General features: G+C 46.3%; 1 protein-coding gene across 2 annotated transcripts; it reads right to left on the reverse strand.

Annotated features, from left to right (window-relative positions):
• Positions 1-703: 703 nt before the first annotated feature.
• Positions 704-16,747, reverse strand: BDH1 (3-hydroxybutyrate dehydrogenase 1). Of its 2 annotated transcripts, none has more exons than XM_069024967.1 (7): positions 16,673-16,747; positions 15,384-15,515; positions 12,298-12,370; positions 10,702-10,812; positions 5,540-5,681; positions 3,856-4,008; positions 704-2,552 (listed from the first exon to the last, which is right to left on the reverse strand). In XM_069024967.1, exons 2-7 carry the CDS (start codon positions 15,464-15,466, stop codon positions 2,083-2,085), a joined length of 1,032 nt encoding a protein of 343 aa, XP_068881068.1. In that variant the 5' UTR covers positions 15,467-15,515; positions 16,673-16,747; the 3' UTR covers positions 704-2,082. The 2 variants fall into 2 exon arrangements, with proteins under 2 accessions (XP_068881068.1, XP_068881069.1); XM_069024968.1 differs by lacking the exon at positions 16,673-16,747 and adding an exon at positions 15,961-16,438.
• Positions 16,748-16,773: the final 26 nt, after the last annotated feature.

The raw sequence follows: 16,773 nt of genomic DNA on the forward strand, positions 1-16,773 counted from the left end.
TTTTATGCTACTTAGCATTTTAAGAGCTAAATTTTAGACTACAAGAACTTCCCTTGTAAAGGCTTTTCTCTCTCTGCTGTGTCACCTGCAGCAGACAGTGTTATCCAGGTGTTTTGCTCTGCTTTGCAATGAAGTCGTTATGCCTGCTGGGTAGTTCATACTCATGCTTTGTCCCAGAGAAGAGTCCTTGTGTTGGAAAACAAGGCAATAAGCCCCATCCATACTCAAGATACAGCTACCACTGCTGGGATTTTGGAGAAAATCAGGAAGGTCTGGAAACCAGCCTGCCTCTCCCTGGAATTTATTTGGAATCTGACAGTGACCTGTGGTGTGCTTCCCTGCTGAATCACTGCCACAACCCTCCCTCTTCAGAGCTCAGTTTCCTTTCCTGATCCCTTAGGAATAATCCATAATAATCCTTTGTAATCTGCAAGAGTCCACTATGAATGCAGGTTTAAGAGCTGTGAATACCCAGAGTCCAGGGGTTATGCATCTCTGTCACGAGATGCAGGACACAGCTGGTACTCCTACAAAAGTCTTGCAGTATCCAGTGCAGCCATGTAAGGCTCAAGACTGCGAATGAGCCTGTGAATGATGTGTGTGTGTGTGTGTGTGTGTGTGTGTAACAGGCATGAACCTGACCACTGTAGAATATGAGCCTTCACCTTACATATTTCGAAAATGAAGAGAGGGAGCCTCTGAATTTTGTTACCATTCATGTATACATTTATTAAGTCAAAGGAGTTTGATCATGTCACAGTATGTTACTAGAGCACATGAGATCTTTTCTTTTTAACTTCACTAACAATGGTTATTAATTACTTTTGATTTTCAAGCTTTAAAAAATTTACTCTTCCTGAATTCCCCATGAAAGGGTCTTTTTTTTTTTCCTTTTCTTTTCTTAAAGTACAAAACAAATGTTTCTCAGACATGTAAACAACCATTATGGAAATGAGACTGCTCCTAAAGTTAACTTTATTGTTATGGATGTTCTGACAGATCTACATCATGTTGCATGTATTTCAGCTCAGTGACTCCTTCAATGGAGGTTATTATTGTTACTGTCACCTGTGCTGCTGTACTGGAGGCCTGGTCAGGATTAAGGCCCTTCTGTGCAAGGTGCTGTACAAATACTTGGCTGTAACTGAGGTCCCTGGCAAGAAGGGTATTCACTGATGTGACTATAACCCACACATAGCCCACTGGAGCTCCATCTGCTCCACAATGTTCCGCACAAATCACAGGAGCTCAAGGAAAATTCTTCTCCAAGCTAACTCTGGAGTTCATGTTCAGATACTGGTGAAGAGAGGGGAAATGTCACTGCAGGCCAATCCTGACACCTGCAGTCCTGTGCGTAAAGCTGCTACAGTCATGGGAATGCTCATAAGAGTAAGAAGCTCCTGTGGGGAAGGTCTACAAGGTTGAGTCCCTGGGTCATTGAACTCCTTTGCAAGACAGCAGTGAGAAAAACAGATTGGTTCCTTTTCTCTAATGTTTTATCAGTATAATTCTAAGAGAGAAAGGGACAGGGTCAGTTGCTCAGTTTCAGCACCTTGAGCATTTTGAGTTCTGATCCCCAAATTAAAGAAGTCTCTGCTCCGCCTTGGGCTACTGTGACCAGGCCTGGAAAAGTCAGCTGGACATTCTTTGTCATGAGGAAGCAGTGGTTTGCCCTTTGAGCATGGAGGGATTCTGTTTTATGGTGTGAAGGCTGCATCCTAGGCAGGAATTGTGAAGATTGTGTTCAGCCATCAGCACAAATTATTCTGAAAACACTTCAGAGCAATTGCAGTCTAAATAATGATTATAGCTTCATATTTGAGGTGAAAAAAGAAAGAATTACATGAAATAAACAGCAAAGAATCATTGACCCTGCACAGACATAACATATTCCTGCCTATGAAACATCCCTTGCAAATTACTGCCCTTTAGGTTATGTCAGATATTTAAATGAACCCTTTAGAGCTAAAATACAGTACTTTGAAATGAGGTTAGAAAAATTTAAGAAGGACTAATGGGAAGTGTGTACAAAGCTCTCCTTAAAACAAATTTCCCACCTGGGTAGCTTATGAGTGTGAGGCCTCAGTAGACGTAGAGCCGGTCTGCGATGGCAGCGGGCATGTGGGTCATGATCTGCATGCGCAGCCACCAGTAGTAATCCATGGGGTGGTAGCGGGTGTAGGGGGCCGTGGCGGTGAGCGCGTGCGCCACGCTCTCGATGACCGGCGACGTGTCCCTCGAGCCACTGTTGCAGTATGACTCCATCTTGCTGACCTGCTCGTCGAAGTACTTCCTGCCGTAGTCCTTGCGCACGATCTCGGGGAGCTCGTCCCACATTTTGTCGGCGATGGCTTTGATCCGCTCGGGGCTGTACAGGTTGGTGCCGGCGATGAAGTTGCCGGGCTCCACAATGCTGACCATGACGCCCTGGGGCTGCATCTCATAGCGCAGGCAGTCGGAGAAGGCTTCCACACCGAACTTGGTGATGCAGTACGGTGACCGGGCAGGGCTGCCCATCCGCCCCATCATGCTACTGATGTTCACCACACGACCTAGGCAGAGGCCAGGCAGAGCACAGCTGAGCCGTGGTACCCGACTTGGAGCAGGTACCTGGCACACACCACCCCACACATTCCTGAACGTGCATCCACCCAGCCACCCACTAAGGGCTGCCTGGCAGAACTGCTCACAGCTCTGCAGAAGAACAAGCCCACTGCTTATGCTCCTTGGTTCATTCTACCTGAGGGAACAGGCACATGGTGACACACAAAGCTCAGTGCTATGGGGAACACAGGAGAGGCTAGTCACAGCCTGCAAGGGGTGAAACAGGATTGCTCTGCAACAATTTGGACTGAGCCCAGACATGTGAAAGTAGGAGCAAGGTAAGCTTCTGGTACCAAAGCTGAGCTTGTTTATTTGCAAATCAAAGGCCAGTGATGGCTCAGTGTCTGCTTCCCAAAAGGGAATGGATTGCTCCTGCACCACCAATGGGCAGAGCAGCTTAAATCCACTGCACTCTTTTTCAAGAGACAGCTGGGTTATGGCTCCAGGCACAGAGGTCTTTCTCCCCTCCAGAAGCTATCCATTTGGGCTGGGGAAAATGCTGGTAAGAGGCCATGGACACTGTAGTCTAGGCAGAGGTTGGAGTTCTCTGCACTTTCTTTCAGGGCTCATTGCTAAGTTGTGTTAGAAAGAGAAATTCTGACCTCAGGACAACCTTCCATGGCTGCCCAGGCCACATCCAGCCCAGGTCTGCAGCACAGGGCAACATTGTTAATGCCTGTGGATGCCTCAAGAGTGAAAAATACCCTCATTTAGTCAGGTAGCAGGCCCTAGCACAGGAAAACTTTTGCCCCTTGATGCTGAGACCCCTGCAAGCTCCAGGTCTGCATGCCTTTGTTGTACAACCCCCTCTTCTACATCACAGCTCCCAGAGTAACAGTGCAAAACGACAACTTCCCTGCAAGAAGCTTTTTACATTGCTGCTGCCCACCCTGCCACAGCTGGTTTTCATATAGCAGGCAGGAATGCTCCTGGCACTGTAATTTATTGTGAGCTGCAGCTTCTGAACAGGTAAAAGAAGGTATAATGGATGTGTGGGATGTTGCAGGAGAAGGCAGCATATATGGGAAAGAGAAATAATAACTGGTTTTCAGGCCTGCTGCCTTGCTGTGTAAGTCAAAGAGGTGAGGCAATCTGTGTGTCTGCTGGGGGCCACATTCTGTCTGTATAGGTAGGAAGGTGGCCGCTGGTGCAGAGAGAAGTGCCATAGACCTTCTGGCCCCTAACACAGGCAGATGTGGCAGGATGAGGGACCTGCCACAGGGAGAGCCGGTCAGGAACTCTGCCACTCACCCTTTGACCTCCGGATGAGCGGGAGGAAAGCCTTGGTGGTTCGCACGGTCCCCCACAGGTTCACTTCAGCTACCTCCATGTAGGTGTCCATGCTGGTGAATTCAACTTCCCCAAATGTGGAGATCCCGGCATTGTTTACCAGCCCCCAGAGCCCTACGAGACAAAAAATCACACACCATTACTTGTGGGTAATTGAACCACAATTCAACCAATAATGGGTTATTGAACTACACAACGGAGCTTTTCATTACAACTTGTGATGGTAAAGACCAGATAGAAAAGAGTCCAGAGCACACTTCAGTCTCCTGAGCAAATATAACCACCATGGGGATCTGCCTGTGTCATCCAAATCTGCAGGTACAAAGTACTGTGAATGAGGCTTCCCAGGAAGTTCTGAGCCAGCAGAGAACTTCAACCTTGTCTAAGCTGTTCTCCTTGCCACTCTCTTTTTATCCATAGTGATTTTTTAAAAGAGGCAAAGTATACAATGCAAATAATAAGAATAGGAATGACCTTGTAAGAAACAAAAGAGTAACTCTTTCAAAGTAAAATCCCTTCTGTCACCATAAGAACTAGAGTGTCTGCAGTGCTAGGAAGGAGGGTGTAGGCATGGGTGAGCATGCATGCCATGGCCTCTCCCTTTTACTCTGCTGCAACCAAAATGGCAATAACTGAAGCTACCTACTTACTTGGCAATAAAAAGAAAGATTAAAAAGGAATTTTGAATAAAATGAACTCACTTCATCTAATATTCTAATTGTACAGGAAAAATGATGAGAAGAGTCTGAGAAAGGCTTCTATCAGGCTGTTTAGAAAACTCACTGTTATCTGTTGACTGTGTCCAGAACTGTTATCAGAAAAAGCCCAGAAAAGGCATCCTGGCCTGTTCTTGAGAACACAGAGCTAGAAAACTTAATTTATATAGAAGATCCATACAAAAAAATTACATACAAAGAAAATCAAAAGAACTAGGTTTGCAAAACCCAAACCAAAACATTACTGGTTGTTCTGCTTTAAAACAACCTTGTGTTGAATGTGGATATCCTGTAGGAGAAAAATGTACTTCACCAAAGGGTGGAAAGTTTTCAGAAATGTATGAGCAAAGGCAATTTTCACAGTACTGGAGCAGAATTTGCTGTCATCACCTCAGTGGAACGAAGTAGGCAGGCTAAGAAAACCAGTACAGCTACCCCCTGCACTCTAAAGGGTAGTATCTACAATAACATTAATGATACCCAGCTGGCTTCACAGGAAATTCTTTGGAAAACCTCTCCATTTCCTTTCCCTTTTGAAAGAGTGGGGGAGAAACTTCCATTGTTAATTCCCAATCTTTGGGCACTGGGCAGGTTTTACAACAGAAAGGGAGTCACAATAAACTTCAGTTCACGGGAACAAAGCACTAATCCCAGAGCCTTGAATACCACTCTGTTTTTGCCAATGTCCCTACAGGAGCTAGTGGAGAACAAAGCTGGTTCCTTTGTAGATGCTGTGTGAAGTGGGAAGCTCCTTTCTGATTTGGCACAATATCCAAACAGGCCAATTGCTCTGCCCTCTTGCCCCTCAAAGATTTGTGTCCTTCAGTCACATGCCCAGCTTTTGAAATATGCTCTGACAATGCTCTTGGAGCCCAGCCGAGGGAGCTCCTGCCCCCTCTGTCACCTCAGAGCCCACTGCATGCACCCACCTTTCTCTGGGTCCTCGAGGCTGTTTTGCACATGCTCCACTGCCCGATCCATTTCTTTGCTGTCGCAGACGTTGAGCTGGACAGTTCTCATTCGATCACTCTTCATGTCATCCAGCTCCTTGGAGCCACCCTCTCCCTTGTCCTAGAGGAGAAGAAAGTGCTGGTTTGAATCTGGCCAAAGAGTCTGTGCAGAATATCAAATACATAGCAACCAAGCCAAAGAGTGCACAGGGCAGTCACAGAATAATCAGGACAGTCCTGCAGCTCTAGGAGAAAGGGGAGCAGACAGGGCTGGTCCTGCAGAATACTATTCCTCAAGCATCTGGTACAAGTCAGCTGGTACAAACTGTTTCAACTACCAAGAAAGCAGCCAGAACTGGATCTGCCCCAGCAAGGCAATCAGCAAGCACCCCTTGCCCAGTACATGCTCCTGAGGCCAAGCTATGTCCCACTGCTGCAGTAGTGGGAATGTGGTGCCATTCACATGGGGCAACTCGCCTGGGGGGGGTATGGCATAAAATGGCCAGTGAGGAGCTGCACACTTAAATTGCATGTGCTTGTTGGTCACACTGCCAGCTTTGGGAGCAACAGTCTGAGAAGAGGGACTGCTGCCCGCTGCTCTCTCCCTTCAGCTGGTCTATACACAAGTTTCCAGGCAGTGGGAGCCATAACTACTGCTTCCAAAGCACTGCTACAGAGTCCGATCATCGGGAGTCTGGCCAGCCTGTTTGCTAGCAATTCACCCTGGCATCTTCTCCAGCATCTTGCTCTCTTCTCTGCCTCCCCCTGTCAAGTTTTTCTCACTCTCATTTCCCGTCTCCACTCCTTTTTTCTCAGCTCAGAACAACAGTTTCCCCCTGTACACATTCCCTCACAGCCCAGCAAGTTGACTGCAGCCAACCCTTGAGATACTTTTACATGGGCCAGACATTGCTAGCAACAAGGCTGCCATGCGCAGAGCTCATCCCTTTGCAGGGGTGAAGCCTAGCCATGGTGCTTCCAGAACACAGAAACAGGATGCTAGGATGAGATTGGGACTATACCTGAATCATTCCCATGGTTATAAGCTACTGGACTGTGCTGGCCAATCCAGAGTACTTTTGTAGAGGATGGTGAGATATATCTCTGAAAATGATCAGATTCTGGGAACATTCCTGTCTTGACTGTAAGAAGCTCCTTCAGTATAATCCCTCATTAGAAGACTGTTAAGTCCCCTTTAACAGGCTAAACATGGAATATTTCCACAGGATCATCTGCTCAGCTCTTCCTCCCCCACTGCTCAAACTTCCAGGTAGCCTCGCTCACTGTGTCTGCATCAGCAGGCAAGCATCAGAGTGCACTTCACTCCTGACAAATAAGGGCTTTGGGCTAGATAGCTGTTTTCCTCTGAGCTGGAACAGGCCAGGACTTCATGGCAGGCCTGGTTCCTGATTGCTGAATGACTTTAGTTTGCTCTGGGCAACTCAAGTCACAGGTGCTCCCTGTCAGATGCCAGCAGGCAGTTGTCAATGAGACAATGAGCTTGTCTGCAGTCTGAGCCCAGGCTGCCCACCTGTCCCTCAAGTGAGAGTTCCCTTCGGAGACGACACCTTAGATACCACATGAGGGTGGCCATACAACCCTGTCTCCGTGCCACCTGTCTTCCAAAAATCCTTCTCCTGGCTCCTCTCATTCCTGCGTTTATATACTGTGCTCACAGACATTTCACTAATTTCAGACCAAACCACTACAACTACCTAACATGTCCTCCGTCTTCTTCTCCATGCTTCCATATTCCATCACAGACTGTTGACACCAGTTAGTGTTTGTCCTTAAGAGAGGCTATCTACTGGTTCTCTCTTCCTAGGGAAGCATACTGCATACAGAAAGGAGGTTAAAAGTCTCATGTGCAGTTTAATGGCAGTGTTAGAGTGACTGAAGAGTTTGGTGCTAAGTTCGCTGCTCACTCAAAAGCACTGCAGTGCCAAAGCAGTCTATATGGCAAAGCACTGGAAAGCACAAGTGGCAAATGTGGGAATGCCAACAGGGAATCAGCAAATGCAAACATGCAAATCTCTTGAAAACAGCAGATATCACTAAAGGAAAGAAGGAAAATGAGGCCAAGGTCCTTCTTTCCCTGATCACAGTTCTATGAGGTGCTACAAAATCTCTGGGCCACACCAGCCTTAGAGGTCTCATAGCTCTGCTGAGACCTTTACAGCATCCTCTTCCTCAGCGCTTACAGGGTTGGCTCTGCAAGCCAACTCCCTCCTGCCCTCCCACCCACACGCAGATGGATGCTTGGAAGGGACTCTTCGGGCTGGGATCCTGGCCAAGAATTGGACTCTGGGTGTTAGCCCACACCCACAAGGCCATTTCCTTGGCTTTCAGAAAGGGCAGATGGGAGATGTTTAAGTCAGGCACCTGGTGACCATGTCTCTTGGCAGGGGATGCAGCCTGTCCCACAGTCTCCAGGCCCATACATAGCAGTGAAAGGATCTTCTCAAGCTACAGCAGGACACCAGTGCATCTCTGCTGCCAGCCCCAGGGCACACTGCCCCCATGGCAAGAGGGGCCAGCTTCTGCACATTGAAAAAGCACATTGCTGCCTTGCCCTCCTCTTTCCATGGTCACACTCTGGGGCTCCTGGGCTTCAGCTTGTATCTATATCAGTGTGTCCTTGGTCTCTAACATCCTGTGCCTCTGAGCACTCCTGTGAAGCTCTGCACAGAGAACCTCTGCCTTCCCATTCCCCTGCAAGCCACAACAGGCCTGAGCACACACAGCAAAGCAAACAGGGGTTCCACCACAGTCCTGACAAGAGAGACAAACATCACATATGTCGACTGGTAACAGATACTGATGGAAAAATACCTTCTTCATCTTGTGTCAGCTGGCTTCTCCATATATTAACCAAAGAAAAAATCAGACAGCTGCAGCATGAATGTTCATTGGATCCAGTCTACCACTGTCTTTTGGCAATGTAGCATCAACACAACTCTCACATGAGTATATTTGCCACTGAAAACATTAGGAAGTAACTGTGTGTGAAATAGCACACTGTTAGCACAGATCCATCCTCAGGCTCCCCTCAGTCATGACTCTTCACTCCTCTCTCACGTTTCCATCAGTAAAATTAGTGAGGTGCTCGGGATCTGGCCACTCTAGGAAACCTTTCCTAATAAAGAGTCAGCACTGCACATATTTTTAATCTGCAGTAAGGATGTGGCATTCCTAAGAACAGTGCATGCCCTGAGAACACAGTGGTTCCCCAGGCTGCAGTCTGCTTCTGATGTGCAGGTGTGCTGTGAAAAACAAACCCACAAAAGTGACACCGAAGTTTCAGAGTCACTTCCTCTACCTCGGGGCTAGGTCAAATATATCCAAGCCAAAGATGATGTTTCTTATTTCTACCTCCACTTTTATCTAGCATCTAAAAACACAAAAGTTTTTCTGCTGCTAAAATCAGCACCAGCAATAATTATACTCTGATCAGAATTCTGCTTACAGTTGTGCTAGAAAAACCTGTGGCACAGTGAGAAATCAGCTCAGTCTCCTGGAGCTGTGTTTGTTCTACAGAAAGTATAATGGCCTGAAGACACACAGGAGGCCACGCAGCTAACTAAGGAGCTTTGGCATTTTCCAGTGTTTTCTGATGACAACTGCTACCATTCTTGGTATGGCCACACAGATTTTGGAACATGGGGTGTGAGTTCAGCTAAAGAAGCAATATTTAATTGCAGAGTGATACTGCAAAGCTTTCTGCTGGGTTTTCTGTAAGGTAGTAAATATTGATCAAAGTCAAAAAGACTTCTGGCATGCTGCTACATGTCAGCTTATGTTGAAATTTTCAGAGGCCAAGATGTTCCACTAACAGGCATTCAGTAGAACAAGTACTGCAGACACCAAAAATAGAAGGGAGATTTCAGTAACAGATATGTCCACTGACAATTGTGCCTTTTTAGCAGCTCAGACAGAAGAAACGAAACCCATAAGTAATTTTGTAACTCTGAAATTTTTCACTTCTGTCAACGTAGAGGGAGAATATTACTCTAAACAGTGTTTTTTAAGTCTGCAGTGTTCTTACATTCTCTAATGTTGATCTTCAGTTAGAAAAGCTGAGTAGAAACATCAAAAAAGGACTCATCTACCCTCTCTCTTGAGCCCTTTCGAAAGGCAGCAGTTTGTACCAAGTGTCCTGTTCTACTGTGACGCCTGTAGAGGGAGCCCACGTTAACAAATGAATCCTTGGCCCAACACTGATACTCAAGACCCAGAGTTATAGAGACAAACACATATTTTGAAAAAATGTAGCAGAAACAAGCTACCAATTTAAGCAAAACTTAGTAATAATGCAAAAAAAAAAAAAAGAGTAGAAAATCGGATAACATTAAAAAATACCTGGCAAATTCTCTTTAAATAAAAGATATGTTTATAGTTATGAGTGAGCTAAAAGATTAGATCCAAATAACCGACCCATCCCAGGATATCCTGAGGAGTAAGTTTGTTTCTGTTGAGAAATGGCCACGCAGCTAAAAAAAGTGCAGTGCTTCATAAGGAGAGAGAGACTAAAACTCTCTCCTGTTCTCCATGACCATCAATGCTTTGCCCCGCCAAGTTCTCCTTCAGAGAGCATCAAGGCTGTGTCACTAAGATGCTAAGATGTTTGTGGCCTGATTCTTCTCTCAGTTGCACTAGTGGGACTCCATCACCTACCCAGCTATTTCAGGAGACCCCCAATACACACATGGCATGGCTGTACTCATGAATATAGAAAAACATGCTCACATCACATGCCATAAAATTGCTGGTGGCTTGGTGTATGTCAAAATTAATCAAAATAAGCCCTGCATAAATATATACGGTCTGAGAGTGGGGCCAAAGGTCCAGACACAGCCTGACCCCAAACTTTGCTTATGGTTAAGCCTATAAAATTAGATTTGGGGTTCCAGCTCATCAGACATGGAACAGACCACGATGTTGTGATTTAAGTAAGAACCTCCCTATATACCATCAGTCCTGGTTCCTCTCTGTGAAATTCAGGCACCCATGCCTTTCTCTTGGGGCTACCACCCACCCTCCCTCTCCTTGGCAGAAAGCTGTGCAGAGTGGAGACGGAAGACTGGATTTGTTATGTGTCAGTGCACATGCCACAGGTGAAGAACAGTTTTTGTTTTCCCTACCTTTTGCAGGCAGCCAGCATAAATAATGAAACCTTTGTCATGCAGGTGCTTGGCCAAGGCAAATCCAAATCCTGAGTCACAGCCTGTTATAAGCACAGCTCTGCTGCCAATCTGCAAAACAAAACAGAACAAAATGCACTGGAATTGAGTATTTGAAATCAGTGATTTGCAGTACACAGAACAAATCACATCCTTGGCTAGAAGCAGTCTGTTCCAGGGATGTTCCCTACACTCACTGCCAGCTACTGCCACCCAGTGCCTCCTGAACACAAGAAACAATGGTTTCATACCAATTTCATCCAGTGAGGCAGGATCACTGTCCTCCCAACACAGAGGAGTTCAGCACCTCTGGCAACAGGCTTCCAAGGCAAACAGACCAAGCAAACCACCATGCTCTGGCAGTTCATATCCATCTTGAAATCTGAAAATATACCAGACAGTTCCCAAGACATGTTTTCCCTTCATCAGGAACTGTTCCTATATGCTCAAAGCAGGCAGGAGTCCACTCTTCTGTACATGCAGCCCACAGGGCGTGGAGAAGACAGTTTGACTGAAGAAAGGATATGGTTTAATCTTACTGACTGCTCACTCATCTTTCTCTCTCTAGCACCTATCTAGAGCTGGGTTCTAAAACCTAAGAAGAATCAAGTGGGGTTAATATTAAGACAAGTTAGTCATCACTATTTTTGTCTGGTTGGGTTTTTTTTGGTCTTCCTATTTTTCCAACTTACAATTTAAATGGAAGTTTACCACCTTCCCTCTCCAAAATTTTTTCTAACCCAAAGACAGGCAGCAGTTAAATAACAAGCTAAAAACTGCATGGTGCATCAGACAGTCCACGGGCAACAATTGTACATCCAAGGTGCTGCTGTGGGTGGGATTAGGTAATAATTGCCTGCAATTCACTCTGACTCATCTCCTTTAACAAACTATGAATTTGGCTTTCCCCAGCATATGCAAGGACTGATCAGCGTGGAAGCTGGGTGGAAGTAGGGTGGAAGCAGCAAAGGCCGCTCACGCTGGAAGCCCAGCAGTGATGCAAGGATCATGACTGAGTTCCTCCAAAACTCTGTTCCAGAGTTACGGAGCAAGCTGTGCGTGCTCTAGCACTGCTACAGTGCTGAGCTCTGTATCACAAGACAAGATGACAAAACACTCCTCTCCTTTCCTTTTGCCTGGCACTGTTTCTGGTAAGTCAGTACCTTCAAGGAGAGGGCTGCCAAAAAGGGCCACTCTCCAGATCAAGTGGTGAGGACACACTAATTTATTTACATGTTTTTAAACCATACTGCAGAAAGAGTGCTTTATTAAGAATTTGTCATGCAGATTCCCCCACTCTAAAGTGGAACATTTCATCTGCTGAGTTCCAAAAATAGAAAAAACCCACTTGTATGATTGTTTATTTCCATCCTTAGCAGCACATACCGTGCTACGTCAATGGAAGCTCGGTGCTAGGAAAGAATGTGGAGTATGCTCGAGAGGTCCAGCTTGGAGTCTTTCTGGCAAATTGGAAAGACAAGTTTGGTCACCAGGCTTCAGGGAGCTTAAAACCCCAGCTCAGCAGAATTAGTTCCTGGAAGGCACAGTCACACTCACCTGATCGACTTCATTTGCATAAGAGCGGCTGCCACATGGGGATAAGAGAGGGAAGGAAAATCTTTTCATGGGCCTGTTAGAAAAACCCAAAACAACAGAACAGTCAGATGTGGAATATCTTGTCCATACCCTGTTGCAGCAACATATACATGAAAAATGCAGTTCTGCCTACATACATGATGTAGACTGTCACTTGGGAAGACAGAATCTAGTCTACAGGTCTCCTTAGTCTGAGCCTGTGTGTTTCCTACAGTATGAAACATTTGTTTCTCTGAAGACCTTGATGCTATTTCCAGCTGCAGAAGCTGTCTGGGTATTACAAAGTATTCTAAAATAGCTCCTGGTCTGGAGGCACAGAGCTACTTGCACTCACAAAATGGGCAGTGCAGTGTTTGCATTTTCAAAAGCAACAACACCCTCACTTAAGAGTTGCACAAACTTGGGGTATGGGAAGTTATTCATTTGCCTGCTGAAAGTATTCTGCTGTGGCTTTGTCTCTGATACCCAGCCTGCGCCTGAATTTGATTGGATTTGTCTCACTCCTCATCCTTATTTCATCCTGGATGACACCTCTTCCCCTGCAGTGTCTACCCATTAGATACTCTTAGATTTTACATCCCCTTTTTGCAACTGTTTAAGCTAAGAAACACTCTGAGCAATACCTGCCATGAAGATCTGAAGCTCCTCCGCATAGTATGTCTGACTCCCAGAAGACAAAACATGCTCACAAAGACAGACCAGAGCAAAGCAACAATGCCTTCCAGGAAATAAGATTCCATTTAGAAAAGCTATGTTACACAGTAGCATCATGCTGTCATGAGTCTTGCCATCATTCATCAAAACTGGGCCTGAATAACAAATCAGAGTGACCCCAAGCTCTGTCCTTGTCAGCCACCCCTCTGACTTTATCAGCTTTTTCATTTTGCTTTGGGCACTGACATTGCCCTCCTGGAGCTTCCCTTAGACTTGCTGTACTTCATCTACCCTCTGGCTCCTCTAACAGCATCTGTCCTTCCGAGAGCTTATCTTGCAGGCTGCTTTTCTGCCTTCTAAGTAAATTTGCATAATCATTCACAATTATCTCCAGCTCAGACATCACAGGCTCTCCTAGGGTGACCTGTGTTACACCGCATAGCACCTTGCAGACACTCTGGCCTCTGAGCCATATTTCAGGAAATCAAGGGATCTGTGAAGGCAGAAGCTTTGAACTAGATGGGAAAGGAGATGACATATTCAGGCAGTGGTGTTCACTCACCTTCCTGCAACAGTTAGTTTTTCTAACTTAAGAGTGTCACAAGCCAAATCAGCTCTTCAAACAGCTATAGCAAACTTAATTGCTGCAAAGGTCAGCACCCAGGCCAAGCGTGTGTGTTAACATCACTGACCTGCAATCCTGGATTGAAACTTTTACCTTGACAATAAGCTTCTTGGTGTGTCTTAAAGTGCCCAGAAATGTTCATAACATTTCTTTAGCTGAATGGACTTGGTTTTTATTTTTCAGTGTCATGTTTGATCCTGTTATATCACTGTGGAGCACTGATTTGCTGCACTCAATTCACAATAAACTGTAGAGAATACCCACTTGATATTCTGCCTACCTCGACCGGAAGGCAAGGGCAAAAGAAAAACGGATGCTGGCTGCTGATGAGCAGGAACGTCATCAGCAGAAACAGCCAGGAAGCAGTGTGAGCCCCTGCGTGGTACACTAACATACCATGAGCCTATTTTGTCATTCTGCATCAATGAATTCCAGAGACCACAACACAGACTTTCAGAATGCACAGATGGTCCTCAAATTGAATCTGTGCTTGTAACCGTGCACTGGCTTTTGTTCAGTTCCACAAAAAAAAGGAGTCCTCAGTTTGAAGAGTCAAGTACACAAATGCTAGTTCAGTGCATTAAGACACTGGCACAGTGGCAGCACTGCCTTTCAATGAACAGCTGGATTTCCCCTGCAGGTTTAGCAACTTGTGGGGACTTGCAAACACAACACGGTTTTGCCCTGAGTACAAGACACACAAAGCACAAATACACAGTAAGCAAAACAGACGACGGAAGAAAAAAAAACAAGAATATGCTGAAAATTCTTTCCTTAAGTTAATAAAACATTAGTTCATATTTTTAAGGCCACAGCAGATTCCTGCAGGTGAACTCTGGTGTATGTGGAGCAAACAGGAGATAAAAGACCTACATCTGTTTGCACAGGAAATCTCTAACAGCTTAGCTATCTACAACACCCTGTTCCCAGAGCCACCCTTGACCATGATGATGCTGGACATCACTATCAGCAGCAGTAGAACACTGGAGGTGACAGTTCTTGTTAAACAGGCCATGAGCCACTTGTAAATGCCTTATGTACCATTAGTGGCACACACAGCTGTTTGGGAACCTCGCTCTAAAACAAAGCCAGGGAAAGCACTCAACTCGCTCTGAATTTGGACTAATAGGGTTCCAATCATACAGCAATATAAATGCTGGGGTTTTTTCACAGCTAGAAATTAGAATTGCATAGACAATTTTCTGTTCATTTGCAGAAAAAACCAGCTTACTTACTCAGGCCACCTCCATTTCTCACTAAAACCCTCCCTCTCAACTTTCTCATTTCATGTGATTCACTGCCTCTTTAATGAAGTCACAGAAATATATGACAGTTTCTTGCACTGAAGCAAGGCCTACTTGCTGATATTAAAAAAAAAACCTTGATGGACACTGAATTAATGCTCTACTCTGAAACTTTTTGACTGAAGTGTAAAAAAAAAACCATGTTGCCAACCCCTCCTTGCATATAGAGTCCATCTCTGCTGTGCTCAGCTCAGTGACTGAGCCCTGGCACAGGTTGTCCAGGCAGGTTCTAGAGTACCCATCCTTGGAGATACTTAAAAGCCACCTGGACCCAGTTCTGGGCAACAAGCTCGAGGAGGCCCTGCTGTAGCAGGTGGGTTGGACCACATGACCTTCAGAAGTCCCTTCCAACCTCAACCACCTTGTGACTCTGTAAATAAACTGTCCCATTGAAGTCAAGTGAGTCTGTGACGTGTGCTTTACGTAAGATGTCACTTCTTCTTCTTTTCCACCAAGTTACTTACCTAAAGCCATTCCCTGGGTCCTTGAAATTCAGTGCTTTCACAGAGAAGTTCAAGAGAGGGCGGGACAGCTTGGTGGCCAACATGTTTTCAACTAGCACACTCTACAAACAGCAAAACTGTTCTTCCTTAGCTCTGCAACACAAGATAGCACCTCTGTTTTAGTTGCTCAATTATTTTGTAAGACGTGCTGACTCCATGTATTTAAACAAGAAAATAAAGTCCAAAGGAACTCATCTTTTCCCCTTGCAGCCCCTCACACAAACAGCTCAACATTCAGCCACCCGAGATGCTTTTAAATATGGAAAAGCATTATAAATAAACTACCAAGCAGTGAGCCATTTAAAGAAAATGTCAATTTCTCCTTTTTAATGCATCTTTAACTGATTTCTCTGAAACAGGTAAAAATTAAGGTACACATATGGAATATATTATTTCAAGTGAGCTATATGAAATAACTCTAAACAAAAATAAAACTTCAAGTCACAGGTGATGTTATGTTACATGTTTACAAAGCAATCCTTAGCTTTCAGCTAGAACAGCCACACAGTTAAAAATACATTTTTTTGTAATTAAGTACCTGGTGGTGCTGGACTAAGCCCAGGGAACCAACAATAAACTCATTACAGGGTGAAAACAGCTCAAGAACAAGACTTAGGCATGGAAAGTCAACTTCAATCATATTTGTCTTGGATAAAACTAATCCAAGGCACAAAAAAACATCTCGCAGCCCCCTTTACTGAAGCTGAGAAACGGTATTTAATTGCTAGGGGTGGTTTGCATCTCTGCCGGAGGCTGGGCCGCCGCCGCGGCAGCTTCGGGGCCTGCTGGGAACCAGGCCTGGATCGAAAAACAGTGAAATGACCGCAGAAAGAACAGCGGTGGGCACCAAGCTGGGGAAGGAGGGAGCGGACAGGGCTCAGGAGGCTCGCTGGCCCGGCTAATCCTCAGAAATCCCGGTGGTTTGATCAAATTCGGGAGCACCGTTGGTGTCCCCGCAGGTTTTTGTGAGGTTTGCAGTGACGGGGCGAGGCCCCAGGTCCGTTGCAGGTTCCGTCGGCCCGGCCCGGCCCTCTCCGGGACGCGGCTGCCGCGGTCCCAAACGCGCTCACGGCCCGACCGAGACACCGCGGCCGCCCAGGCTTGTGGCGGCCGCGGGAGGGGCCGCGCAGAGGAGATGCCCGCAACCCCCCGCCCGCCGCGGGAAAGGTCACCGTGCGACCTGGCTGCCAGAGCTCCGCGGGGGCCGCCGCGACCCACCCCGGCCCGCCCCGCGGTCACCCGAGCGTTACCTGGAGCCGGCGGGCGCCGGGCGCTGCAGCCGTTTGAATGAGGCTGGGCTGGGGCCGCGGTGCCGGGCGCGGCGGGGGGCGGGCCGGGGGCAGGGCCGGGG

The sequence above is a fragment of the Aphelocoma coerulescens genome, chromosome 9, assembly GCF_041296385.1.
Source record: "Aphelocoma coerulescens isolate FSJ_1873_10779 chromosome 9, UR_Acoe_1.0, whole genome shotgun sequence".
Classification (NCBI taxonomy): Eukaryota; Metazoa; Chordata; class Aves; order Passeriformes; family Corvidae; genus Aphelocoma; species Aphelocoma coerulescens.

Excerpts from the sequence above, each read along its gene's own strand:
- BDH1 (XM_069024967.1), bottom strand. The coding sequence starts at position 15,466 with ATGTTGGCCACCAAGCTGTCCCGCCCTCTCTTGAACTTCTCTGTGAAA. Across the intron at positions 5,682-10,701 it reads ATGCTGGCTGCCTGCAAAAG|GACAAGGGAGAGGGTGGCTC; the intron begins GTAGGGAAAACA and ends CTTCTCCTCTAG. Across the intron at positions 2,553-3,855 it reads GCTCATCCGGAGGTCAAAGG|GTCGTGTGGTGAACATCAGT; the intron begins GTGAGTGGCAGA and ends GCCTCTGCCTAG.